The 27,754-nt window shown below is 40.6% G+C and overlaps 1 protein-coding gene across 1 annotated transcript in view; it reads left to right on the top strand.

Moving 5' to 3' along the window:
• Nucleotides 1-1,345: 1,345 nt before the first annotated feature.
• unc13a (unc-13 homolog A (C. elegans)) overlaps nt 1,346-27,754 on the top strand; it is a gene marked incomplete at its 3' end in the record, with an annotated part of 49,923 nt that continues 23,514 nt past the window's right edge. Inside the window, exons 1-24 of the mRNA XM_080474048.1 lie at nt 1,346-1,696; nt 6,926-6,955; nt 7,054-7,153; nt 9,410-9,527; nt 10,210-10,333; nt 10,952-11,022; nt 11,111-11,165; nt 11,889-11,918; nt 12,645-12,840; nt 15,842-16,648; nt 17,364-17,457; nt 18,447-18,493; nt 18,667-18,745; nt 20,601-20,675; nt 20,781-21,000; nt 22,304-22,531; nt 22,827-22,968; nt 23,220-23,389; nt 23,515-23,630; nt 24,985-25,148; nt 25,298-25,451; nt 25,589-25,657; nt 25,993-26,082; nt 26,372-26,506. Of these exons, the coding sequence (XP_080330174.1) occupies nt 1,675-1,696; nt 6,926-6,955; nt 7,054-7,153; nt 9,410-9,527; nt 10,210-10,333; nt 10,952-11,022; nt 11,111-11,165; nt 11,889-11,918; nt 12,645-12,840; nt 15,842-16,648; nt 17,364-17,457; nt 18,447-18,493; nt 18,667-18,745; nt 20,601-20,675; nt 20,781-21,000; nt 22,304-22,531; nt 22,827-22,968; nt 23,220-23,389; nt 23,515-23,630; nt 24,985-25,148; nt 25,298-25,451; nt 25,589-25,657; nt 25,993-26,082; nt 26,372-26,506 (3,336 nt within the window). The 5' untranslated portion in view covers nt 1,346-1,674. The remainder of the gene's footprint in view (nt 1,697-6,925; nt 6,956-7,053; nt 7,154-9,409; nt 9,528-10,209; nt 10,334-10,951; nt 11,023-11,110; nt 11,166-11,888; nt 11,919-12,644; nt 12,841-15,841; nt 16,649-17,363; nt 17,458-18,446; nt 18,494-18,666; nt 18,746-20,600; nt 20,676-20,780; nt 21,001-22,303; nt 22,532-22,826; nt 22,969-23,219; nt 23,390-23,514; nt 23,631-24,984; nt 25,149-25,297; nt 25,452-25,588; nt 25,658-25,992; nt 26,083-26,371; nt 26,507-27,754) is intronic.

The raw sequence follows: 27,754 nt of genomic DNA on the forward strand, positions 1-27,754 counted from the left end.
TTCACATTGCAGGCCAACGCATCAAAGGACATCAAGTCAATCGAAGCACCAAATCGGACTCACCAGGGTGCGGCTGCTGATTTACCAAACAGGATAAACTGATCTTACTGAATAACTGTGATGTTGTATTAGCCACTTCGGTCCAGCAGGGGGCGCTGATATACTTATGATCCATTAATTGTCAGTGTTGTGATTCTGACATTTTTCTCAATGGTGAACCGGTCCACCTTCAAAAGAATAGATGTGGCATTCAAGCAATCAATGATTTCGAGTGTGCAGTAAAAGATAAACCATTGATCTACTGATGTGACGATATCACCCATAGCGAGTTATGAACAGAACTCTTGTGTTCTTTTCTATTTGAAACCCCTAATTTAAAGTGCATAAGGTGTGATATGAGTTCTCACTACTTAGTCTTGTGACGTTACCCAGTTGCCCAATCACAGCAATGTTCTCTGATAACATCATAGCTCTTTACACAATGAGCCACACAGGTAATGACTACAGTGCCATGCCATGTAGGCAGTTCTTACAATGAAAATATTGTAATTAATCATCTTCATATACACACACACACACACAAAATGAACACGGTATGGGCTGTGCAGTGGATCAGTGGTGAGCACTCTTGCCTCACAATGTCATGGCTGGGCCTTCTGTGTCGATTGTGCCTGCGAGCGTGCTTGTGTGTTTTATATTGCATTTATTTGTCCAGTTTGCTCCTACAGTCCAAAAACAGTCTGTATCTGTGATGGACTGGAAACTTGTCCAGGGTGCATCCTACCCTCGATCGACACAGTTAGTTGGGGTTGGATGGATGGATGGATGGATGGATGGATGGATGGATGGATGGATGGATGGATGGATGGATGGATGGATGGATGGATGGTTGGATGGACAACCAGCTAGCCACAGCCTGACCATTCTTGTAATACCACTTTTTACCACAAGATGGTCCATTGAGTCACTGATACTTTTGTTCAGAAAAAGGCACAGAAGCACATTTTGATGAAGTAGAAACTGGTAATTCAATGAGAGCTGAATGTGTTGATGTTAATTTAAAGCAACATGCAACTGAAACTTTTAAGAATTACTGCCACCCAGTGGACGTAATCTTTGCAGTTTCACATTTGTTTTAAGATACGTGATGGCTTTGACTATTACATGTAAACATGTAAAGAATGTATTGTTGCTGTTATTAGGTGTTAGGATGTGTGAAAACGCCACGGGCTCCCCGGTACATCTGTGAGAAGTCTGGAGAGAGGAGTTAATGATGAGTCGTTTGAGACCCTCCACCCTGACACCCAACCACCACGCGTTCTGACGTCACTGCCAGGAGCTGTCCACGCAGTGGTGGTGCTGAAGCTGAACAAGATGGCTGTGTGTTGGTTTCCCGAGAGCTGAGAGGAAAAGGGCACCGGAGACTCTCAGATTCACAGAGAAACGCGAAAAAGACGAGAGAGGACTGTGACGCCGGCGTTCATCCTTCACGTGCACAGTCTCCGGTTTTTGTCAGACCCCCGTCGGGCCCCGGTCCTGCAAACGAGCGACGGCAGGCGCCTTCCCATCTCCAGCCCAGCCGCTCATCCCCTGGCTGTATTTTGCACAGATTAGCACTGCCAATCAGGAATCTGGTGAAGAAGCTGGACCCTCGACCAAAGGCTCGGATAAGAAATGTCATTGCTATGTGTTGGAGGTAAGAGGAAGTGTCCATTCATGTCTTGGCACGACTTGCTGTCCGCTGGTGTGAGCAGTTTTTGTTGGTCCAGATAGCCCCACTCTTTGGACGGATTTCACCGGTGCGGATAAAAATTCTAATATCTGTCATTTTTAGAAGTCATCTTGAAAAAGATGTTTAAATTTTTTTTTTTTTAAAGCTGCTAAAGCCCTATCAACAAAGTTTCATCCTCGTTATCTTAATCAATTTTGCATATTTACTGTCAGTTTTCTAATACTATTATTCAGACAGATATATTGCACTCCTGCTGTCTTTGATGACAGCCCAGGCTTATTTTACAAAACCTGGCACTGCTTCAACTGGATCGATTCATGGAGTAGGTGTATGCTTCTGGCAGCCTCTGTCAAACATAGTAAAGCAAGCTGTAATCCAACGTCAGCTTGTTCGTGAGTGTTTTACGGTTCATTTAAAAAGAAAGAGAAAAACTACAGGGTGTGGAGAGCTCGCATTATGGCTTTTTATTCTTGATTTGGCAAAGACTTGGAATTAGGGCAATCTTCGAATTGTTTTTACTTTCTTTTTTTTTTAAATCATATGACTGCAATAGTCAATTTTTTTTTTTTACTATTGATCAAGTTTCCCACACTGCCTCATATATGGCTCTGGCAGTTTTGGGGGATTTTTCTTTTTGGCTCTGACAGTGAAGTTGACCTTTTTCTATTAAGTATGTGATGTTCTGTCTCACGTCTGTCTGGAGTAATCTGTGATTCAGTGACAGACCCTGAGCTGTCACTCTGTCACACAGGCTGTTGGTGTGCATTTACACCAAAGAGAGCCATGTGAAAGGAAAGATGTGTTCAATATGCTTGGTGAAATTAAGGCTTTCATTTCAAGTAGTAATGCATAGAATTCCTTCTACTGTGGAGCTTCTCCAGTAAAAATGTCCCAGCATCTCCATATTTATTGCACATGATGACTGAGGACCTCCATTTGAATCAGTTGTTGTCATGTATACTTTAAAATGACCTGCATTACGGTCATCTAAAAAAAAACAACCTTTGAAACATATATTTGGATTTTTATTCAGTTTTCTCTTCTATTTTTCTCAAGCTAATACTATTTTCTGGTGGCTATAGCTCAGTTGGCAGAGCTGGTCACACCTCAATTGTTATTTTGTTTTAGTTTTACATTTTACTTTTTGTGCATTTGTGTCTACTTTTCAATTTCTTCAAACCGTTTGTTTATGCACATGTGTGTTTTTGTTAATTTGTTACTCAACGGCAAAATACTCGAGGTAAAGTTTAGTGCCTGAAAATTGCTAAATGACTACTGATTGATGGATTTAATGAATCCAAGTAAAAGGGGAATGAAGCGACTCTGTCTATGGAGTAAAATGCCACTGACCTCTCTATATCTCCTCTATATGTAGCATTCCCATATCCAACTTTGGAAGGAAACTGTCTATGACTATTGGTTTGAATTTATTTGAACTTGAATTGTAGATTATATGCCACTCAAAGGATTAAAAGTGTTTTTTTCTTACAACTTTGTCTTCAAGCAAGAACACTTAGAAGTTGGTTGAATGTTCAGAGAGTTTATAAGGTAAAATGTCCCCAGCAATAATTTGATGCAAGACAATCAGAATATTTAATGAAATCACAGCAAAGAGTAACTCTTAAACTATAGTTTTACCCAATTCAGTGTCCAACAAAATGACAACGAACAAGCATCACAACTTGGTGTACATGCGTACATTTACAGATATCTCTGTAAGTTCAATTAGGACCAAGGGAAAGTAATAGTTTTGCTTCCCTAAGAATTATATAATAGAATCAATAATACAGTGTCTGTTTCTTGGAGAGCACTGAAGAAACAAAAGTAATTACTTCTAAGCTTCTTCCTCAGATTTTGTGAGGAGGTGGAGCAGGCTTGTAGTGTTTGTGAAGAGGCTGCTATTCTTTTGACACCAGTTCTAGAGCTGATTGCACAGATGTCAGGACTGAGATTCGGGCTTGTTGGTGGTTCCTTTATGTCCTGGAGCTTTGTCGGCATGGCAACCTCAGTGGTATTTTAGGTCTCTGCTGGCATTTTCTCATTAGTTTGAACACACTGTGTTACTGGCCTGCAGCAATATTTATATTGATACTATATTTTTTTGTGACGGGGACTGTGCAAAGAATGGAGAGGTAAAAGAGATGAGGTTGTTCACGTTTGGCCGCTGTCACCATGTAGCATTGTCTGATCATAAATACTTGTATTTGGGAAGCACGCGCACACAAACACAGGCTTTATTTCTGTGTCTCCTGTTGGTCGATGTAGTCAGTGATGATGATTTAGGCTGAGCAAGCATATTCATACCCAGTGACCCTCATAACTGTCGCACCCTGCAGCGAGATGCCACTCCTTGCCTTAAACTGCTTGAACAGAGTCAGCCTTGGACTTTTTATTTCTCATTAATGTCTGAATTTATATAGATTATGAAAGATTATTTATGTGTAAGAGCACAGCTTTCAAAGGGTGTGTAGTGTTGTTGCAGTCGTCGGTTTGATGTATAAGCTAATTCCCCATCTGTTTTTCATGAGACAACGTCTATACATACACTTAAATTCTTACAAGAGGTTTTAATTAGAACGCTCAGCTATCTGAGTGCTTTTACTCTAAGCAGCCCAACTCAGGTGTTTTTCTTAGTGTACTGCAGCTGTGTAGGATTACGCGACAGGTACAGTAACATCGTATTAGAGTCATTATACGTAATGAAAAATACTAGATGTCTTATTTCTTATTTATTAAATTGTAAATGCACATTACTGTACCGTGACGTTTTATTTGAAAACTTTCCTTGTCACAGCAGCATCTGATAAAAAAAAACTGTAGCATGTGGATAAAAGCGGCAGCATATATACTGTTAAATTCTATTAATCTATTCTTATTTTTACTAAGACAAAAAACAGATTATATTGAAAAACAAGAAAGACTGAGATGAGCGCCTGAGATTATAGTCAGAAATTTGTATGAAGGCATTATTTAAGCTTAAAGTAAAAAAATTTTACAAGAGCAATCACCTAATTTACCTGCTTTTATTTGTCTTTATAAGTGCTCCTTTGTTGAAATGTTGTGACACTATGTCAAATTAAAAATCCAAAATTGATGAAATCACACTCAAGAGGGTCTTTCCCGTTCATCGCACCCTTTCTGATCTCCTTTGGATGCTGATGCAGGAGAAAGTTTCACTCCACTAAAATGTTTTTCTTGCAAAAGACTCATTCCTCGCGATATTTGAGCAAATTCTTTTATTTTTCTTGTGAATTTGCAACTATAACTGAAGAAATCCTGAATAATTTTTCAGAATATAAGGGAGTCAATTTAGTTGCACTAAAGGGTTTAGATTGAGAAACCATGTGAAAATTTAAAAAAAAGATCATATTATAACAAGTAATGAGGGAAAATAGATCCTGGCAGCACCTCAACATTTTCTGTTGGGCTTCACAGAAAATACCTAACTTCTTTTTTAGCAAACCCCCTTCAGTTTTCCTCTCTGCTGTAACTGCTGCAATGTGGATTTTAGTTGTATGCCTGTTAGCAAGTGTCTCCCCACTCCTCACACACACACACACACACACACACACACACACACACACACACACACACACACACACACACACACACACACACACACACACACACACACACACACACACACACACACACACAAGACTGTCTTCCTTCTTTCCAGCACCCCCCACCCCGTCACACTGAAGTGGTTATTTTTAGTGTTGGGGATGCAGCTCACTCTGCCTGCATCCGGCTCCTCAGAGAGATTAATGGAGCACGAGAGAAAGAGATAGAAAGGGAGTGCACGTGCATACTCTCCACATGGTAGAGAGAGAGAGAGAGAGAGAGAGAGAGAGAGAGAGAGAGAGAGAGAGAGAGAGAGAGAGAGAGAGAGAGAGAAAACAATGACTGGTGAGAAGAAGTGCAAATGTTATCAAGGGTCCAGCTGAGGTGCGCCAGTCTGTTGCTGTTTATTTGAAAGCAAACCACCCATTTGGATGCATCTTATGGAAATAAACCTTCCTCTCACCCCTGCGGTGTGACTGCCTCGTCAGCAGCTAAAATATCTGAAATAGGATTTCACTTTGAAGTTGGCTAAAACGCACATGCACCAGCACTCCACCAACTCTGGCACCTGCTTCATGAATCAAAGAGATATTTAAGTTATAAGTAATATCCCACGGGGCTGCTAGGGTGACGCTATTTTTAGAAGCCAATTTGTCACCAATGATTATCAAATTTACTCCGCTGTCAGCGACTAAGAAAATGACTCAGGATGTATTTTTTTTATCAGCACTTTTGCAACCCTGATTTCCAGACTGGGTTCATTTACGTAGTTCCATCAAATATACACATTAGTCGTAGGTCATGCACTACAAAGACAGTAATCTTGGAGGTTTTTTAACATAGAATATTTTTGATGCATGCTGAGTAGGTTCAATTAGGTTTATTTAAAATGATGCCTGTTCCTTGTCTGTCTTTGTTCAATTTTAACGTGAGTGAAAAGAGTCAATCTGTTAAGATTAAGCTCAGGAGCTTTGAATATTAATACCTTACTGCTGAGCACAGGATCCTGGGTATCACCAGGGTGCACGATTGAATGAATAATGTCTACTCTTTTTACGTCACTGTGGTTTTAAGCTACAGTTTGGTCCCCCCCAGAGGAGACTGTGTGGAGGGACTGGCAGTGGGCACCTTGGCAGAGACTTGTATTTAGTGTGAGAGTAGCAGGAGCATTGTTCTTTCATGCAGCATCAGGCTCCTGTTGACAACAATAAACAAACATGCATCATACATTAAGGGATGGGGGACAAGCCCTCCCTTCTCCTCTCCTAGTGTCACCTGTACAAACGGTCCCTCTGGCCCTTCAAAGGCTGACTTACAGATGTGGTCTTTCAGTATGAGATCCTGGCATTCTGCCCAAAGAGCACAGAGGAGTCCCCGGCCAAGAGCTGAAGACCCCCTACTATCGCTCTAAAATGCCAAACTGCTGTCAATCACCAGCCAACCATACTTTCATGCACAGGAGCTAAAGGCAAGCTGTGCAAAAGATGAAAGTCACATGACACTCTGAGCACAAGCCTGAGAAAAGCCTTTGCAGACACACTGAGTTAAATTTGGAACAAGAAAATGTGAACTGTTTGAAATCTGTATGATAAATGTCACTTATACCTCGTGTTTTTTCTCTGTGTGCAGTGAAAAAAGGAAAGCTCGATGGACCCCAAGGTGAGTTGTGACCCGTGATAATCATCCATTCTCTGAATCTAGCTGTTTAACATTAACAGTATTATAACCACTGCAACTGTGCACCTCACTGTTTACAGAGAAATTTAACACATACGTGACCCTGAAGGTACAAAATGTTAAGAGCACAACCATCGCTGTGCGCGGCAGTCAGCCGTGCTGGGAGCAGGACTTCATGTTGTGAGTGCCTCTTGCCTTCTATTGCGTCTTCCTCACTCTTCATTTAAACAAGCTTTGCCTCAATTCAGATGCTTATATTAGAGCTGCAACTCTCTCGGTTGAATGACAGCAAAATGTATCTCGAAGCTGATCGATTCTCTGCCCGATAGCTGCAACATCAGGGGCAATGTTAGCCATATTGCTAATAACCTGACAAACCCAAACCGCTTTTAAGGTTTGAGAGGTGAATTTAACTTGTTTGATAATATTAGAGTCGAGTTTTGACATGAACGTAAAGTGCATGAATGTCTCACATGTGCAGTGAAGTGGAGAGTGATACAAAAGATTGAAAAAAGATGTGTGAAGAATTATTTCAGCTCTGAACAGAAACAACACTATTAAAGGCAAATGTGGAATAAGAGACTAAAGATGGCGAGTGTCTTAGTGTTCTTTCATTGATTACATTTGAAGTGTTTAAGCTCTTTCCTCTGACCTCATTAGGCCTTAAATTAAGTATTCATCATTGACTGACCACTGAGGGAAAAACAAGCATCTCCAAATAAAAAAAAATAAAAAATGCCATGAGGAACAGAAATGTGGGCCTTGGAACTTTATGATGCTATTATCCTACTAAAAATGTGGTAAGATACAAAATAAACACCAACGAAGGAGTACAATCATAACACCATGGCATGAAGCTGTAGAAGAAGATGATGATGTGAGGATAGGAGAGAATTAGTGGTAATAATGGTAGTACTACTTCAAATCTATTATATTTCATCATCAGTACATGAATAGATTTTGGTAATAAAAATAAATGAAATACTGTCTCACTAATACAACACCTAGATAACATACATGTAATTGTAGAAGTTATAATAATTTGTTAAGATTGTGAATTTTATATTAAAGAATAAAGTTGGATTCTTCTAACAATTTTGCTGTATTGTAATAATCTTCCCCCGGCTAGCTCAGTTGGTAGAGCATGAGACTCACAATCTCAGGGTAGTGGGTTCGTGTCCCACGCCGGGCGCCACCTTCCCGTGGGCTCACCACCTGCAGGAAGGTTCTTAAATGGGATGCGATGTGATCTGGGTGACGTTGCTCAGACTGTCACCCCCGCGACCCGGAAATGGATAAGCGGAAGAAAATGAATGAATGTAATAATCTTAACACCAGATGCTTAATATACATGAGAATGCACAGGCCCCGAACCCAGTTTTAACATCTTGGATATTCTTGCTGCAAAACAACTGCACTAACCACCACACCACCACGATCCATACCTATTATTTTAAAATACTGCTATTAAATGAGGCTTTAATACAGTTATTACCCTTGATCAGAAAGGCGACTTCACCACGGGGCATCGCTACGAACTCAAAAAATGTTATGCAGTTTGAAGCATCAGAGTCAACCGTAATATTTATATTTCCTAAAAGCAGTTTATTTTTTATTCCTTTTCCTATTCTGTCTCCCTCCCACCGGGTAGTGAGGAGGTGACATAACATTTCTGCTGATGTTCGAGCTGCTCCTGCAGAGTTCACACACCGAGGCAAAAGGGTTTCTCCCCATTTCAGCTTAATCAACACCTCACAACGGGAGGAGTTTGTCAGGAACAGTGCTAAACAAACCTGAGGAAAGCGTGTCACAGTCTTACTGATTCACATGATTTTTCTTCAACACGCACGATATGAACTCAACCAGCAGCATCTCGTTTATATCAGTCAGTTACTTGTTCTCTGCACACTAGGAAACGCCGGAAACCCTTTTCATAACTCTCCCAGGCTTATTATTAGACTTTGATTCATTTAAGTCTTTGGGTGCAGCAAGACACATAGTGAACTGATAATGTGCCACTCAGATGTGTAGTCACATCACTCTTAGATACTCGTGACATTGCGCCTTATGTGCTGTATTGGAGTTCTGGTCTGTTTAAAAAAGGAAGCATTGAGCATACTGCTGTTTGCCGTGCAGAAATGTAGATAGTCCCTGCTGATGTCCTATCTGTGCTGTCTCTTAAATCTTGCCAGCAGCCTTGTTGACAATCACCTACTCCTTTTCATCATGCTGAATGACTCATTTCCCTCAGCCGATTAAATCATGGTGCATATCCATCACCGGATTTGAATGCAGCTCCTGACGGAATAGGCTGCACTTGTACTTAAAAGCCTCTATATACAACATTGTCTCCCCTCCCCTTACTGTGTTTTGCATCATTTCAGTCATTTCTATGCATCTTATTAATTTTGTTGTCTTTCTCTTTTTGTGGAACAGTGAAATAAACCGGCTTGATCTGGGTCTCACAGTGGAGGTGTGGAATAAAGGGCTGATCTGGGACACCATGGTGGGAACCTTATGGATGCCTCTTCGCAACATACGGCAGTCCAACGAGGTACAGCCTCCCTTTCTCTCTCTGGCTCAGACCTGAGCTTTCATTGGCTCCACTTACTGTATACTAACCTGAATCATCCAGTCCGAGTGATGAAAATATGAGGACAATACATTGATGTGATTGTTATTAAAACCAAACTAAAAATATTAAAATCCTTATGATTTGCATTTTCTCGTTGTGTTTATTATGACCAATTTGAACTTGTCCGTTTTGATTTGTGTCTTATTGGTAGGATGAACTTGTATTTATGAGCTTCAACATTGGGATCATCGTGTCATGGCACCTGTTAGTAGGTGGGACATGTTAAACAGAGAGTGAACATTTTGTATTAAAATATGATGTGTTTGAAGCAGGAACGTGAACAGGATAACAATCTGATGGTTTTACAACGAGGTCAGGGTATCTTCAAAACTGCTGCTCTTGGTGGTCTGCAGTGGTCAGTATGTATCAGAAACAGATTATTTATCACTGTGAACTTGTGACCATGTCCAGCTAAGGCTACTTGGTACACGTGGCACACTGGAGGAGTCACCTGGCAACTTACCGTAGTCAAGGGATCTATACTGTGCAAAGTCATACAAATGAAGAATAGAGAGAGAATTAAAACGTCTGCCAAAACTTATCTCTATGATATAACAACTGCTGGTTTAGTCATGTTTCTGTACCTGTTCGTCTTTTCCAGGAGGGTCCAGGTCAATGGTTGACGCTGGACTCCAATGTGATCATGGCTGAGAATGAGATTTGTGGAACCAAAGACCCGACCTTTCACAGGCTGCTGCTAGACACACGCTTCGAACTGCCACTAGGTCTGGCCTTCCTGATCTACACACACACAGGAAGCACGCGAACAAGTCACAATAGATCCTTTCTAGATACTTTTTCAGTCATGATATTCCTCACATTTTCGTTTGTCAAATATTTGGATGTAAAGATAAGAGAAGGACATTTTGAAAATATGTCGTCAATACTGCAAACCAGACACCTTTAAAGAGATATATGTACGATTGCTTATTTCTGGGGTTTTTTTTAAAAAAAAGAAGAAAAGCTTCATAGTAGAAAAAATGTGTTCCTGAATAAACTGACAATTTCCGCACACTGTGTGTTACTCATCCATCAATCAGTTGGTACAGAGGAATGAAATGTTTCAAATCTTTTTGGCTTTTTATTCTCGATATTATCTTTTAATTTCTCGAAACACAAGACTATTTGATAAGATTATATGTTTGTTGTATTTGTTTATCTGGAGGCCATAACTGTCCCAAATTTAAACTAATACTTAAAGCGTTTCAGTTATGAGGGCAGAAACCACTCACAAATCAGTCTGCTTTTCAATTATTGGAATCTTTCTTTCTTTCTTTCTTTCTTTCTTTCTTTCTTTCTGATCTACGAAGAGTAACGGCTTCTGTATTTTTGCTGTGCCGCAGACATCCCCGAGGAAGAGGCCAGATACTGGGCCAAGAAACTTGAGCAACTTAATGCAATGAGAGATCAAGATGTGAGGACAATATTCTCATCGGTTCATTGTTTGTTTACAGCTGAATCTTCTCCTTCTTAACTGCTGTATTGTTTGTTTTCCACCTCAGTATGCCTATCAGGAAGAACAGGAGCGACCGCTTCACGCACCGACCACACAGTGCTGTGAGTGTCACTAACCTCTTCTTCTTCTTCTTCTTCTTCTTCTTCCTTCCCATCTTCCTGGGCTGCCTCCTGATCTGTCGCTCTCTGCATCTCATTTGCTGTAGTCTTGACCCAGCGGACTAGAGGGACTAGACAGCATTTAGAAATCAAGTTAACAGATGAAACAAAGGATGAAATTGACATGGAAGTAGTCGTGTCTTTAAAAGGCATTTGTGTCTGAATGCTAGAATCACTTGAAGTTGACAGATACAATAGGTATCTGTCTGTCTGTCTGTCTGTCTGTCTGTCTCTCTGTCTCTCTGTCTCTCTGTCTCTCCGAGCAGGTGTACAAGTGTGCATAGTGTAGCTCTGCTAACACCGGGTTTGTCTGTCTCCATGGTGCTTGTGTCTGTGCCCAGCTGATAACAGTTTATGTTTGCTTCTCACCGTTATTTGACAGCGTCAAGGCCAGCTTTTGTGCATGCATCATGTAATGACACAATAGTGGTCCAGTGTAGTGATATGAGCGTGCAAAAGAGTGAATCTTTCACTGAAGGCTCTATAATGGCCTTTCCGTTTATTCAAACATACACTCATGTATGTGCTCTGATATGCCTCTCCTATACGCATCATAGCCTTTGGCCTGTTAAAATGATTACACACTTTTGCATTTGCGTTTCGCATTTCTTTTCAGATTGTCAATGTGTTTAATTTGCGTTCAGAAACACTTTTGTCTTTTTGCAGGTAATTGGAGTCTGTGGGGAGATCAACAGAGTAAGTTTATTTTATGTGCACCTGCAATTGACTTGGAGTAATCCTGTAAATATTGTCAAGCTCTCACTTAACATAATTATGTCATTGTAAAGTTGTTGGGTTTTTTTCCTCAGAGCCCATAAGCTCATATAAAAATGCATTTTCGTTTCTCCTGACCTAATTGTGATGTAACATAAGTTTAGTTACTGTGTGTTTTGGTATTAACATATAAAGTCAATATAAGATATATATATAAAAATAGCAATTGTTATTCACAAGTTCTTTTACAATTGGGAGGTACAAACTTTCCTACATATCCAATCTATAGTTCTTGTTTTGAGTTTGAGATTGCTGGGTGAGTGTCAAAACTTTAACATGTTTTCATTTATACTGTTTATATCATCACACATTAACTAAAAGAAAACAAAAAACATAAGACTTCAAACATGAAACAAATCCTTCTACATCTACATTTCTAAGATAAAATAGTTATAATAGGGATTCACGTTGAGTCTTGACTTGGCAGACGTGGCTTTGAATGTTCGTTTTGGCAGGAAAGGCATTCAGTGTGAAACATTTGGCAACCGTACAACTCAAGTTGCCATGACTTGCTTTTTGCAACCCCCTGTATAAAAAAGGACAAGCTGAACACACAATCTTAATCACATTTCTTTGTGTTATTCATCAAGAGCACAAACCTGTTTGCGTCTCACACCCGTATTTTGTCCACTGTGTCCCTCTGAGCAGACGAGGACCCAGACAGCGCAGTAGATGACAGGGACAGCGACTATCGTAGTGAGACAAGTAACAGCATGCCGCCGCCTTACTACACCACCTCTCAGCCCAATGCGTCCATGCACCAGTATCCCATGAGGCATCAGCACTACAGCCAGTCCTACAATGAAGACGGGCAAGAGCTGGACTACGATCACAGAGCCATGAGGTAACGGCCACACTGGATCCATCAATTGGCCACAAACGACAGAAAATGTTGTTGTTTCTTTTGTCTGTTGGTTTTTTTCAAGCTTAGTATCTATCATCCACACACAGCACTCATAATGTGTACAAAACATAGAGGTTTGATACTGAAGTAAGAATTTTTTTTAAATGTTATTGTTGCATCAGTCTCACCATTTTGAAAAAAAAAAAAAAAAAAAAAAAAAAGTTAATTTGTGATTATTTCACGTGGATTCTGTGCCATTTGTTACTGAGACTACAAGCCCACACAGCCTTGTTTTGTTTTGTTGTGTTATACATGGTAACATGTCCCACTGTGCTTTCCCCTCTAGAGAATAACCCTGGCCTCAGTATACAAGCATGCTGGGGCACAGAGTTCTTGTATACAGGTCATGTATTACGTGGACCTCTGTGGTTTTCTTTTCTCTATGGGCGTCTGTGTGCATAAAACCGTCTCTCCAACTTTATGAGCATCAGGAAAAATGCATTCCACGCTGTGCAGAAACGTTGTGACATGTCCATAAAATGGACTACAGTGATGTGCAAAGCATTTCATCTTTAAACTAAATACCATGATGGTTGGGTTATATGGCTCTGTTTATAAGGCCTGTACTTGACAGTAGACAGTATATGGATCCACAAAGTAATATGAAGACAAAAGCTGGTTTAAATGATTTCCTCAGTATTGCGTTATGATTAAGTTGAGATTTATATTCCTGGTTGCACAATCATCATTCGAAGCATTTTAGATGTGTTTAGAATGGCTGCAGAGGAATGAAAGTCACATATTTCTCAGAAAATCTCAAATGGATCTTCTGACAGTTACATTTGGTACAAAATAAATGTTCACATTTTAAACCAAACTGAGAGCTAAAAGAATTGGGTCACAAATTATACAAAGGTTGCTTGATATTATAATTTAGATTATGTACAATTCTGTCTTTTACTGAATACTTTCTTCATCTGATTTTATTGTAAATTACAAAAGCAACATTTGTTACTTTATTATATTATGTTAATATAACAAAATACACATTTCCAGTAATTCAATTTAGTTTGGCAGAGTGTAAAACTTAAAAAGGCTGTGTCTTATAAGTACAACGGTTTTACCAACTTGAATTGAACAACATTAATGCCTGACTCATATTAATGTCAAATTAGCTTTCAAAGAAAGACTATGAGTCCATTAGATGTTTTAGGGACCGGCCTGGCCAAACGTCTCTGTAGTCATGTGGTACATTAAAGAGACAAAGTTATTATTTCATCCTCAGCCTGGAAGAACAGAGCCTCGTTTGGTTACAACTTTCTGTAAGACGAATTGTACTGAGCGCTACTGATGCTCCTGTCCTACTTCTTCCTTCCTTCCTGCCACCCCCACCCCCACCCCCCACCCCCGCTCCTCTTACCAGACGCTATGATAGTTTAGACTCGGCCACCAACGGGCGCAGCGATATCGACTCAGGCTCAGGGTCGAGCCGGCGCACCAGTCGTCAGTATTCACTAGACAGTAGGCACTCGCTGTCCGATAGGTGGGTCTCTGTACCTCCTCTACCTTCCTCCTGCTCCAGCCTGTGACCCCGTCTCGCTGTGACGTCAGTGGTGGACTTGTCCTGTCCTCCTCGCTCGCTGTGCTTTTGCATGCATGCGCTCTTACCCTATCTTTGTTTATCTATCTTCTATTTTTTTTTTTTTTTTTCAAATGGAAAATTATTGGCGCTTTATCTTTACTCTGTCCTGGATGAAGAATCACAAATAAGTGTCACACACTTGTCTTCAATTGTTAGAGGTTTTGTGCAGCGGTTTGTTTTTATGTGTGTGTGGGTGACTCACCCAGGGTGAGTGACTGATGGGATGTGTGTCAGTGTGTGCTGTGTTATAAAAGTGAAAGACAGAGAGCTTAATTATCAGTTAGAGTTTGTGGAAATGCCTCTGTGAGTCTTTGTGTGTGCGTGCGTGCGTGTCTGTGTGCATCTGTTGTCATGACAGCTGGTTATTACAGCCTCAACCTGTATGTGAGACATTAAGGAGGGTTATGTCTTATTCTGGGTGTCCCATACTTAGTAATTATACACATTTCACTTCCCCTTGAGAGACAGCAGGAGGGTGGCCAAGACAGATTACGTTCATTTTTATTTCGTCGGGTTATTATTATTTTTTTTTTTGTATTCTTTGTGGGGGAAAAAGAGGGTAGATATGTATTCAAGCTTAAGCCTTATGGGAGTGTTTGTCACTGCCACTGTTAGCCTTTGTGATGACTGAGGGTGAGAGAGAATGATTGTGAAAAAAGGTGCAGAATAGAAACAAAGGGGGGGGGGTGTTGTGACTGCGATTTTACGTGTCCATTCATTTTCAGTGTGCATTCCTTCTGGCTTACAGTCCAAGGCTATAATGCAGATTTCTCTTTCACTGCTGCTGTACCAACATGACTGTAACGAAAGAGGAAAGCGTGCGTGTTAAAGGAACAGATTTTTTTTTTCTGTGTCTCAAATCTCTCTCTGACTCATGGTCTGTCTTGGTGTCTGATAGCCTCATTCATCATAGTGACTAAATATTATTCACATATTTATTCCAGAAATGTTTTTGTCCAGCCAGGCTACTAAAGTGCCTTTTTCTTCAGGATTATATTTTGTTTTCATTGAGGGCATAAAAATGTGTCCTAAGTTAATTGTAACTGTGCTTTGGTATTGTGTATTTGCTGTTTGTGATCTCGTATCCATTGTAATTTCCCCCACCACTGAAAAGATGACGCGCCCCTTGAAGTTATATAAACTCAAAACTGGCCTCTCCTCTAATTACCTTCATTATTTCTTTTTTTTAAATTTTTCCTTTTGGCTTCAGCTGTGGTGTACCTGGTACCAACCAATTTATTTTATTACTTTTCTGACATCCACCTCTTTATTGTGCCAGAGTGGAAACCCTCATTCACTCTTAAATATGTGTTTTTGCTCATCTAACTCATATTTCTGTCTCCCTCTCCTCCACTTCAGTCCGACAGACAGTCGTTACGCCTCATCAGGTGAGCTGAGTCGAGGCAGCTCTCAGCTCAGTGAAGAGTTTGTTCCCGAGGACGGAGAAAGCTTGCGAGGTTCAGAGTTCTACGATGAAAACGACTCCTACCACTCTTGCCACTCCTCGGTCAGCTATGGCAAAGAAGACTCTCCCGGCTGGGAAGGCGAGGAACACCAGGGCATCTACAGTGATGAGGGAGGTTATCTTAAAGATGGAGGGGAAGAGGGAGCACTGTATGATGAAGAAGAGGGAGGCATGTACCCAGAAGAAGGAGAGTACCACTATGAAGATGAGGAAGAGGTGCCCTATGAAGAAGATGAAGATATGTACCCACTGGACGCCACGCTCAGTGAGGACCAGGAGCCTCCCTACACCCCCACACCCACAAGCACAGCCCCCACCCTTATACCCCCCTCTGATGGCCTGTCCTCCACCAGGCCACCGTTGGAGAAGCAGCCATCATTGCATCAGCAGCGTGTTGCACAGGATCAGCTGCCGCCTCCGAGCACGGAGTCTAGTTTACCGCCTGCCTCACAGGACAACACGCTGCCGCCTGCGGAGGCCACCAAGCCCCATTTCACATTTTCACAGCAGGATGTGTCTGTCACAACTTCTTCCACACCCACAACCACGTCAGTGGTTCCAGCTCTGGACTCCAAGCCTCTGGAGCCAGAGTTTAAATCTGAACCCAGTCTGGAGGAGCCTTTACCCCTGGAGCAGCCTCCAGCACCAGAGAGCATCCCACCGGCTCCCGAAGAGAAACCAGAAGAGCCTCCTGTCCCAAGGTGAACACAGTTTGTGCATTTGTCAGTTTAACAGAGACAACAAAAAAAAATCCACACAGGCTTTATGATTGCTATTATTCTAAACAGATTTACACAAATCAAACAGAAGCGTAGACTTCTTAAACCTGTCTGTTAGTTGCCAGTTTTCCAGCTTCAGTTTTTGTTGAGATTTGCTTCAGACATAAAACGCTGATGGAGTAAATAAATTTGACGAAGACTTCTTTGAAATACCAGGCAAAATGTTTGTATAGCTGAATTGTGCTGACGTCAATTTTGCTGGTCATCACATGTGAAGCCCCTGTCAAAACTGACCTTGCCACAGATAGACTTTTTTTGATCCCAGGGAAAAGTGGAATTGCTCCCTGCCCTGACACACTGATATATAAACAATCAGAGCAACAGGACATGGGACTAGAGACTAGTATTCTGGCCTCGATCCAATAAGGCCTTGGGGTCATGATGATCAAGACCCCAAAGCCTTTGAAAGTACATTTCAACATAACACAGATGTCATTTTACACAACTACATTGTTTATTTTCACATTCACAATGAACTTACAACACGCCAAACTGCTACTATTATCTCACTGACTATGGTCTCCAAATGCATTCTGGGTAATTGAAATTTGATAACATGTATTTGTAGCATATCTGTTATAAGTACACAAAGCAATCTGTTTGCAAATAACATTATTATTTCTAACTGTGATGTCAGTTTCCCAAAGAGGGAAATAATGGAACCTGGTCCTGCTCGAGCCAAGGCCAACTGGCTCCGACTTTTCAGCAGAGTGAGACTTCAGCTTCAAGAGGTATAGCCTCGCACTGTGTGCGTGCGTGTGTTTAGGTGATCATGTGCATTCCTCATGTTGGATATTAAATGTTTTCTTTATCGCTGCTTGATTCATGTTTGCTGACTTCTTGCATGAGATCAGATCCTGCATGTTCTGCCGTTATGTCTCCCCCCCCCCCAAAAAAAAACATTTTCGTTAACCTGTCTTTTGTCCCAGCTCTGGTTAGTATTGTGTTTGTCTTTATATGATAGTCTCAGTTTATCCCTTGTTTTCTTTTGCCATTTCATGGTTTTCTTTTCAGTTGTTTACCATCCTCGTAGCGATTTGCATGTTGTCCGTTCTGATTACCCATGGCGGGAGCGGACTCTCAGGTGGGTGTGGCCAGTGTGACTCTATGTGAGTTCTATAGTAGACAACAGCTTATAGATATTTATGGAGAGCCAATAACCACATAGGAAGTCTCTGCAAGCCTGCTATGTGTCATTTTCAAGAACTGGCATTTTTATCAAACAGGACTATTTCTGTGCCTCAGTGTGACGTTAGTATCAGTGCTGCGTGCCATTATTTGAAAAGGCAAGTAGACAAAGAAGATGTCTTTCTATAATAGAGCAGATAGAGGGAAAAGAGTGATTATACGGATAACCATCTGGCTGTATCCTCTACTGCTGTCTCATTCAAGCCCACCACTAATAATCACCACCCTCACTAAGACAGATCCAACTCAGCTACACCACGCTCCTTATTTTACCCCATTTTCTTTCATCTTGAATTGATACCAGTGTCTTTACTTTAAAAAAAATTTAAATTCTGGGACTACATGCCGTTTGTAACGGTTCAATGTGAAACCTTCTGTGAAAGAGAGCTTGTTGCACAGATTTTATTTTATAGTTCCTAAAGTGAAGATCAAATAAAACCACCAACTATTACAGTACGCTTCCCCTGTTTCCAGCTACTCGTGTCAATGCCTCACGTCTCTGCCTGCTTTTTCTATCCCTTTGTGTCTACAGGCTCGAGGAGAAAGTGTTGGGATTGCATCTTTGCTTTTATCAGCAGGGTAAGTAACAATGATGCTGACACAACTCCGACTTTTAGAAATATATCTCTTGTCTAGGGCTTTAATGTCTGAATGCATCTGTTCTATAATTGATTTATGACGGCCAGGTTCAAGTTTGCAAAAAGCAACAGCAGTGATATGAAGCTAATGTTATGTGAATGGTTTGTCTGCAGGATGGGTGGAGCTTTATACAGCATTGACAGCATGCCAGATCTCAGGAAAAGGAAAGCTATGCCTCTGGTCAGAGATCTGGTGAGTTTTTTTGCACTAATCTCTTTAGATTTCCCAGATTTTGTCTCTTGCGTATACCAAGTCCATCTATCACTCAGTTCAGCCGTCAGTACTCATCCATAAAGCCACTTCTGTTTTCCTCTGCTTTATTTAACCTCCTTTTTGTTCTTTGGCACAATCCTACATCATTTAGGGGCCATTGTCAGCATCTTTTAACTCTCTGCAAAGCATCTCACTCTGCTAATAGACCATTTTTCTGCTATTCAAGCCAAACTGGGTGAGCTATAAAAGTGAGAGGCGACTGGCTGGGGTTAAAGGTTTCCTCTGATTGGCACTGACCTTTTATCACCCCACCCTGCCATCTTCACCCGTGTTTCTTGACTATTAGGAATATAACACTATAGAATAAACTTGTACATCATTTGTGAAAATGTGTTTCTTTGTACACTGAACAAAAATATAAATTCAACTGTTTTTGCCCCCATTTTCCTCTAGCTTTTTTTTTATTTTTTTATATGCACACAAAAGGCCTATTTTTCTCAATTATTGTTCACAAATCTGTCTAAATCTTTGTAAGTGAGCGCTTCTCCTTTGTCAAGATATTCCAACCACCTCACAGGTGTTGCATGTCAAGATTCTGATCAGAGAGAAGGATTACTGTACAGATGTGCCTCAGGCCACGTTTACACGTGCCCTGGTTTTAACAGAAACTGAGTAACGGTGTAATGGGTCCAACGGTTGCAGGAATTAAATGAAGATGCATTTAATTTTTCACAATAAATCCCACAAGCAGGATTTCCCCAGTCCTTTATTATTCTCCATAGAGCTCTGGATGCTCATCTTTCGAATAATTTTACTTGTAAAGACGAGTTTTATTCACCCCTACAGTAAAAATAATTTAGCAGAGGTTGGTGTATGTAAATCATTGAACACCCACCTCCTCCAGCCCCAGCCATTAGCACTTTGCTGAGAAGCAGAAATTCACATTCATGAATCCAAATAAGGCTTAAAATACATCTCAGAACATATAATGTGATAATGTAACAGAGATAAGAGAAAAACAGGAATGTAAAAAAACTAAGTAAGCAATACTTTTAATATTTTTCTGAGTATTATGTTTTTTGTGTAAATTTTTTTAAAAAGACATCCAATCAAAGCTGCTCCACCAACAGGTAATTAGCTCAAATGTTCTCATTCATTAATAAATAGCAGCCAAAACGCAATGACAAGAAAACACAGGCAGCTGCACACATGATTATTTTTCTGTTTTGCTCTTGTGTGTCGTCACTCACAGCTTGTCAGTGTGCCTCAGGTAATTGGTTGGACAAGGTAGAACACTGGCTCAATGAGTACTCAGAATTGTTTCATTCAGATCTCAAATGATTTGCTGACATTGCCAACAACTATTGACACGTCTGTGCTTTTATACCGTATCTTCAGTGCTCCTGTAGACATTGGATTCTCAGTAGTTCTTTCATTTCTTTTGCTTTTAAATTGTATTTCTCCAAAAAAAAAATATATATATATAAAATGCTTTTCTAATAATAATTCTCTTTTCTTTTATTCCCAACATCGTATCATAACCGCAGGCCATGGTGAGTCCCCAAAATACCATTTGCTTTAGAAATACCTCAAGTAGGTTGTGAGATCTCAACGCCTTCCTATTATGTACAAACAGATTTCCTTCACAAAACAAATCATCTTAAGTTCTGCAGTTGACACCTCTGTTTTATTGTGACTAAGAAGACTGTGCCAGTCGTGGTTGTAATGATACACATAACCTCGTAGACTTCTCTGATATTAGTCTTGATAATAAAAGACATTAAAGTGAGAATTGAGGAAAAACTGACCCTTTCTCTCTATGAAACAATGACAGTCCTTGGTCCAGAATTCCAGGAAGGCCGGTATCACCTCAGCGCTGACGTCCAGCACCCTGCACAATGAAGAACTGGTCAGTCCACCTTTATCTCGGGTGTAGAATCTACACATTTGAAAAAGCTTTCCTTTAGATTAGAAGCGTCGCTGTACTGACCGTGTTCTTTTTGTGCCCTTGTAGAAGAGTCACGTCTATAAGAAGACCCTGCAGGCTCTTATATATCCCATCTCCTGCACCACTCCACACAATTTTGAGGTGTGGACCGCCACCACACCCACTTACTGCTATGAGTGTGAGGGACTTCTGTGGGGTATTGCTCGCCAGGGCATGCGCTGTACGGAGTGTGGCGTCAAATGCCACGAGAAGTGCCAGGATCTACTCAATGCTGATTGTCTCCAAAGTAAGACATCTGTTTGGTTATCTTGCTTGTTTCTTTTTAACCTATTACGCATTAATACTTGACTGATTTGAAAGAAATTAAGATTCAATCTGGCCTAAACCTAATCACGAACAGACAATATAAACACAAAAACCACAATGGAAGTGAACGAACATTTTGCAGTTTAAGTGAGTCTGGGTTGGTGAGAAATTATCTTTGCAGAAACGACGTATGCTTGTTGCATCTGTTGTATTTGTATCGTGGCATATCCAGTAGTGACTTATTGTGGTGAATCTTCTTGGCCACCACAACAATATATCAATTTTGTTAATGTCAAATTCTGTGGGTTTCATTCCATATGATCGGTATAGCAGTGTTGGTGTGTGAGCATGAGATGAGAGCGACAAAGATAGCCAACGAGGCAATGTAGTGTAGTCTATTCATCAGTAGATTTCACATCATGATATATATATATATATACTGTATATATCTTTTTTTATGAAATATTGCTCTTGTGTAACCAGCAGTATGCTTTTAATTGTGAGTTTAAAGCTGTTTGTTCTTTTTGTGCTGTTCAGCGAAAAGATGAGGTGGCATATAAATCCTTTTGCTGACTTTGTGTTTTAGACTTCTTGCTTTGTCAGTGCTATTTTTTAATAAGAGTGAACCGTACCATTTCGTCTATGATGTCTATTTGTCAGTGCCAAGCGCACAGTCATCCTTCTCCTCTTCTTCCTTCCACTCCTACGTCCTTATTTTCTATGTTTTCTTGAGAGGATATTAAAATTCATTTGTCTTTTGTTGTCATCTGGTCGTCTCCTTCCTCCTCACTTTAAAAAAAAATTATAATAGCTTTGGAAATATGTCCGCCTCTCATTCATGAAGTATAACCAAATTCTTCAAGACCTAAACAGCTTTTCTCTCTTCATTATAAAAAGGATTTTTTATCAAGCCTTTCTCATATTATACCTCTTGTATTCATACAATCCATCCATCTTGTATACGCCTTTACCCAAAGTAAGGTTGCAGGGTGCCGGAGCAGATCCCACTTGACTGTGGGCGAAGTACAGGTCATCAGTTGATCACAAACACGGACAGACAGTCACAGACTCGCACGTATGGATAAGTTAATTGTAACTAATTAACCTCAAACATATGTTTTTAGATTGCGGGGTTTAACCAGTGTACCTGAAAGAATTTCAATTATGCACATGCAAATTCCACATGGAAAACGACGACCCACTGCAGCTCTATGTGGCTCGACTGTCTATTTGGTCTGAATGTACTTCTTTACAGTTTCCTTTTTTTTTTTCTTTCTTACCAGGAGCTGCAGAGAAAAGTTCTAAACATGGTGCAGAGGACCGAACCCAAAACATCATTATGGTTCTTAAGGACCGCATGAAGATCCGTGAGAGGAACAAACCGGAAATATTTGAACTCATTCAGGAAGTGTTCGCCATCGTCAAGGCCACCCACGTCACCCAAATGAAGCAGATCAAACAGAGCGTGCTGGACGGTACATCTAAATGGTCGGCCAAGATCAGCATCACAGGTGAGAGGGTGCTGAGTACAGTAACTTCGAAGGGAGCTGGCCATCACGGTCAACGTCAACGTCAGGGGAGACGGTGTGTGTCAGGGGCTTGTGTCTATGAAGAGAGACAAGCTGCCATTTTTGTGCAGGGAACACAGGTGGCATTTATGGGGCAGTAGAGCAGAAGGACAGATGAGTGGAAAAGGCATCTGTCTGCATGTGTGCACACACGCACGCACACACACACACACACACACACACACACACACACACACACACACACGCTTATGTTTGGCTTATTTTTATGTCTTCGCAGTGTTGTGTGCCCAGGGTCTGCAGGCCAAGGATAAAACTGGTTCTAGTGATCCGTATGTCACCGTCCAGGTGGGAAAGACAAAAAAGAGGACAAAGACCATATACGGCAACCTCAACCCTGTCTGGGAGGAGACTTTTAATTTGTAAGTCACACACTTTTGTAGAAATACATCAAACACTATTTTAATCGGTTTCATTTGTCATACTTTACAGGTTTACGTCTTCCAACAGCCATTAAACAGTTTTACTGCAACAACTTTGAGATAAGTTGTTGGAGCTGGAATTATTGTGCCTGCTGCCACAAGACTTGCCCTCCAGTTGACCTCTGTTAGAGAATTTATTGTGTACGCTTTTGTAAGCAGCAGTGGCTCAATCTTTGATTCTCTCTGCATAGTGAGTGTCACAACTCCTCAGACCGCATCAAGGTGCGCGTGTGGGACGAAGATGACGACATAAAATCCCGCGTGAAGCAGAAATTCAAACGAGAGTCGGATGACTTCCTCGGTCAAACCATCATCGAGGTCCGCACTCTGAGCGGAGAGATGGACGTCTGGTACAATCTGGGTCAGTACAATTTACTGTTCGTTTTCTCTCCTAATGCACTTATATTTAAAAAAAAAAAACGAAACTTAACTTTTGTGGTCGAAAGCCCTGTAACAGTGTGTCCCTGTGTTTTGTGCTCTTCACAGACAAGCGCACGGACAAATCGGCTGTTTCTGGAGCTATCCGTATGCACATCAATGTAGAAATAAAGGGAGAGGAGACAGTCGCGCCATATCACGTCCAGTACACCTGTCTGCATGAAGTAAGCTCCGGTTTCATTGTGGGAATTGTTATTCGAGAAGTCTAGTCCTTGAATGCAGTCATGATTTATTATAAATGAAATTGAGAATACACCAAATGATATACATCAACCACTACCTAAATAATAAAATATTTCAGGATGAGCTGGACTTCCAATCTGAAAGTAAATTTGGGTTTATTGCTTCTACTCATGTCTGCACGCTGACTTAAAGACACAGTCGATGGCAATTAATTCATAGTATAGTTGCCATAGTATGAATTGGATTGGAAGTAAAACAATTAAATTGGAATGGAGTTATGTTTTGGTACACTTTCTGTTGCAAATATGTAGTTTTTACTTATCATTGAGTACAATTTATAACTTTGAATACACTAATATACTCATTTTAAAATCAGACGACAGACTGGGCTCACAATATGAAATCAACTTAGTAAAGAGTGGTTAAAGAGGAGGTAATATTTCAAGTATTTTTAAGAAGGAATGCTTTGTACTTATATTGAGGTTTTGAGGAGTGCTTATAGATTTAATCGAGTATAATATAAGCACTTCAGTACATATTTAAAAATATTCTTTCTACTTGGGATCATGCCTGAAGGTCTCAATGGTCTGCTAAATGTATAGAAGCATGCGTTATTGCTCAATATTACTGCTGAATCCTGAACTTTATCTTTCCAGCCCTCATCTGTGTCTGACTCTGTGCACTTCAATGTACAATGAGTGCATCTTTGTGCCAAACTGTCCTAATGAGCTGCGCTCAACGGCTTCATTTATTTGACTGATATATTAAGTATTAAACTTAAGATTAATACTCTGTGAAGTTTGCGTTGCTCTAGTCTACACCGATAAGGACCACATCCAGCAGCAGGGACACCAGATGCACTTCAGTTGTTGTGGCTCTGTGCAGAAAACCCTGCTGATTGATTGCAGGCCCATCACAGCTTCGCGTGGAGTCATTACTCGGCCCATTACTCAACAGAGCAAATTAGCTGAACCCGAACTGACAAACGACCACTGTTATTGCTGCAAAGAAGTGCCCATAAAGCCACTCAGAATGTTTTACAGTGGTTTCACACTCTATGGCTGAGAAGGAATCTTGTATTCGCCTCATAACATCGTTTTATTGCTTTTTATGTTACACACTCCACGGCCACAGCAGCTTGAGAGGTTGCACCCTCAATTAAATGTATATGAATTATTTGATTACTCTGAGAGATCGAAACAATCATTTGATAATATTCTACATTGCCCTGCTCATTTTACAAAATTTCTCTAATTTCTTTCTATTTTTTTATAATTTTTATTCATCCTTATATTTTTTTACATTTCATTCTGGGTTTTTTTTTTTAATCTGCAGAACCTCTTCCATTTTGTCACTGATATCCAAAACAATGGTGTAGTGAAGATTCCTGATGCCAAAGGGGATGATGCATGGAAAGTATACTTTGAGGAGACACCCCAGGAGATTGTGGATGAGTTTGCGATGCGTTACGGAGTGGAGTCCATCTATCAGGCCATGACGTGAGTCCTACATAAAGACCTTCTGAACATTACTGCAAAAGGGCAATGACTCATGTGTTCGAGTGCGTTGCTGATCTCTGTCATGTATCGAGCCCTCCAACGCTGTGAATATCCGGTGTTTTGCTCACATGTCCGTCTTTCACTTGCAGCCACTTTGCCTGCTTGTCGTCGAAGTACATGTGCCCAGGTGTGCCAGCGGTGATGAGCACCCTGCTCGCCAACATCAATGCCTACTATGCCCACACCACCCAAGCAACCAACAACGTTTCTGCCTCAGACCGCTTTGCGGCATCTAACTTTGGTGTAAGCAAACATTTCACAGATGTTTTTAATTCATCAAGTTTGGTTTGAATAATACAGAGCTGCTTATGCGACACATGTGGAAGCTCATCACCCTTTTTTCAGATATTAAACATTGTGTTTTTTTCTAAATCCTGCAGAAAGAGCGATTTGTCAAGCTCCTAGATCAGCTGCACAACTCTTTAAGGATCGACTTGTCCATGTATCGAGTAAGGCTCCTCTTTCTCGCTCTGTTTGCACAGAATTTGTTTTTTATATTGTCTAAAATATAAGTTATTCCTATTGTCCTTGTATGTCTCCCTCTGTGAGAAACTGTAAAACACAGTAGGTGGATGTGTTAATTAGAATGGCATGCTCTACTAATACATGCACAGACACATTAGGGAAACGCCGCACATCCACACAAAAAGAAGAGGGGTGCTGGCAGTGAAAATAGTGCGAACATGCTGGATCTTGCCCACACGACACGAAGAAAACACTCTGGACGAAAATGGAAGTGGAATCATGTGTTTTGGCTCATTGGATTTTCTCCATGTGACTGCAGAATAATTTCCCAGCCAGCAGTCCTGAGAGGTTGCAGGACCTCAAGTCTACAGTGGATCTCCTCACCAGTATCACCTTCTTCAGAATGAAGGTACTGACCCTTCATCTTTTCACCATTTGTAAAAATCTTTTTGGATTTCTTCTCTGTTTAATTTTCTTCACCTTCATTTTAATGAACCTTTTCTTAATGTGTTTCACTTGTGGAACGTATTGAATTTTAATAGTGTCCTGAAATTTTAACAAGTTGTGATTTTTAAAAAGGCAAATGGCCGTTTTGGGGGATTTTGTCACGAGCGTGATTATTGAAACAAGTTTTAAGTGCTGTTATTTGGTCATTTAACCAGCCGGTCACCTGTCCCTGTCTGTGTCTCTGTATTCAGGTCCAGGAGCTCCAGTCTCCACCCAGAGCCAGTCAGGTTGTGAAAGATTGTGTCAAAGCCTGTCTCAACTCCACCTACGAGTACATCTTTAATAACTGTCATGAGCTCTACAGTCGCGAGTACCAGACAGACCCGGTAAGAAGCAACAGCAATTGACTGAATGTCTGCATAGGCGTAGGTTAGTGTGTCCCAGAAAATACAATCCTCAATAACTTTATTTTGGCACATGTAATGAAACATCAAATAAAACATCAATCTATTTTAATTTTTTTTTCTCCAATCAAAATCAGGGTCACAGGGAGATGGAGTCAATCTGGAGTAGCTAAAAACAATAATGGCATATTCCCTCTAATAACCATTATTTGTAGGTATTAGAAGAGTTATTTGTAAATCTATCTTTCATGAAATATTTCAGAAACAAATCCAATTTCAAAATGTGTTATTTTTGGTATAGTTCGTCCTCTGATGTAAAGTGCAGTGAAATGTCAAAAAAAAGCATGTTTTCAAAATTTTTAGTGTATAAAGTGTTTCTCTTTATGTTAATGTCAATGCCACAGTGCATCATCGTACTAAATTAACGTATCTCTGCAATTAATCTGAAACAGGTTTGAAAGATGATGATGATGATGATGATGATGATGATGATGATGATGATGATGATGATGATGATGATTAAATATGCAGACAACTTGTTTGGGCCTGGAAGCCATAGTATTTGACAATACAGGCAGGTTTTACTATATTCTTAATGAGGAGCTACGAAACCTGGATGAGGATGAGGTTGAGGATGAGGAGCCAAATACAGGATGTTTCACCATCTGAGCATAAACTCACTGAAATTATAAGACTCCCAATTATTTCAAATCTTACCTCATGTTATCTCTCTGTGATGACCGCTTCATCCTTGTCTGGTGTGTAAGATTTAAATGTGACGCTCACGTGTGTGTACACATCTGTCTGTGTGTGGTCAGTGCCAGTCTTCCTCTCAGTGTGAGGAGGCCACGCTCCTCCACCCATCACTCCTGCACCAGATTTTAACAAGGATTTCTAGAGCTTTGCTTTGAGCCCTCATTAAAGCACCAGTCCCATTCGGACTCCCAGTTGAATTTCAAATAAGTATTTTTCCCTTTGAATAAAAGATTTCATCCTGAGGGGCGTTGCTATATTTTGTTGAAACCTCTGCAAGATCATTCTTCTCTGTTCACACCCTGCGGCTCCAAGCTAAGTGTCTTTTTTTTTTTTAAATTTCAGCACTCTTTGAGCTATTTCAAAAGACTCAACCAGACAGTCGACATTCGGAGTCTGTTTAAAGCTGTTTGAACAGCAAATGTTGAATATGTATGCGTTGTTGAATTACCAACACAGTCAAGGTTTCCCTCCAAA

Source organism: Lipophrys pholis (genome assembly GCF_963383615.2).
Source record: "Lipophrys pholis genome assembly, chromosome: 10".
Lineage (NCBI taxonomy): Eukaryota > Metazoa > Chordata > Actinopteri > Blenniiformes > Blenniidae > Lipophrys > Lipophrys pholis.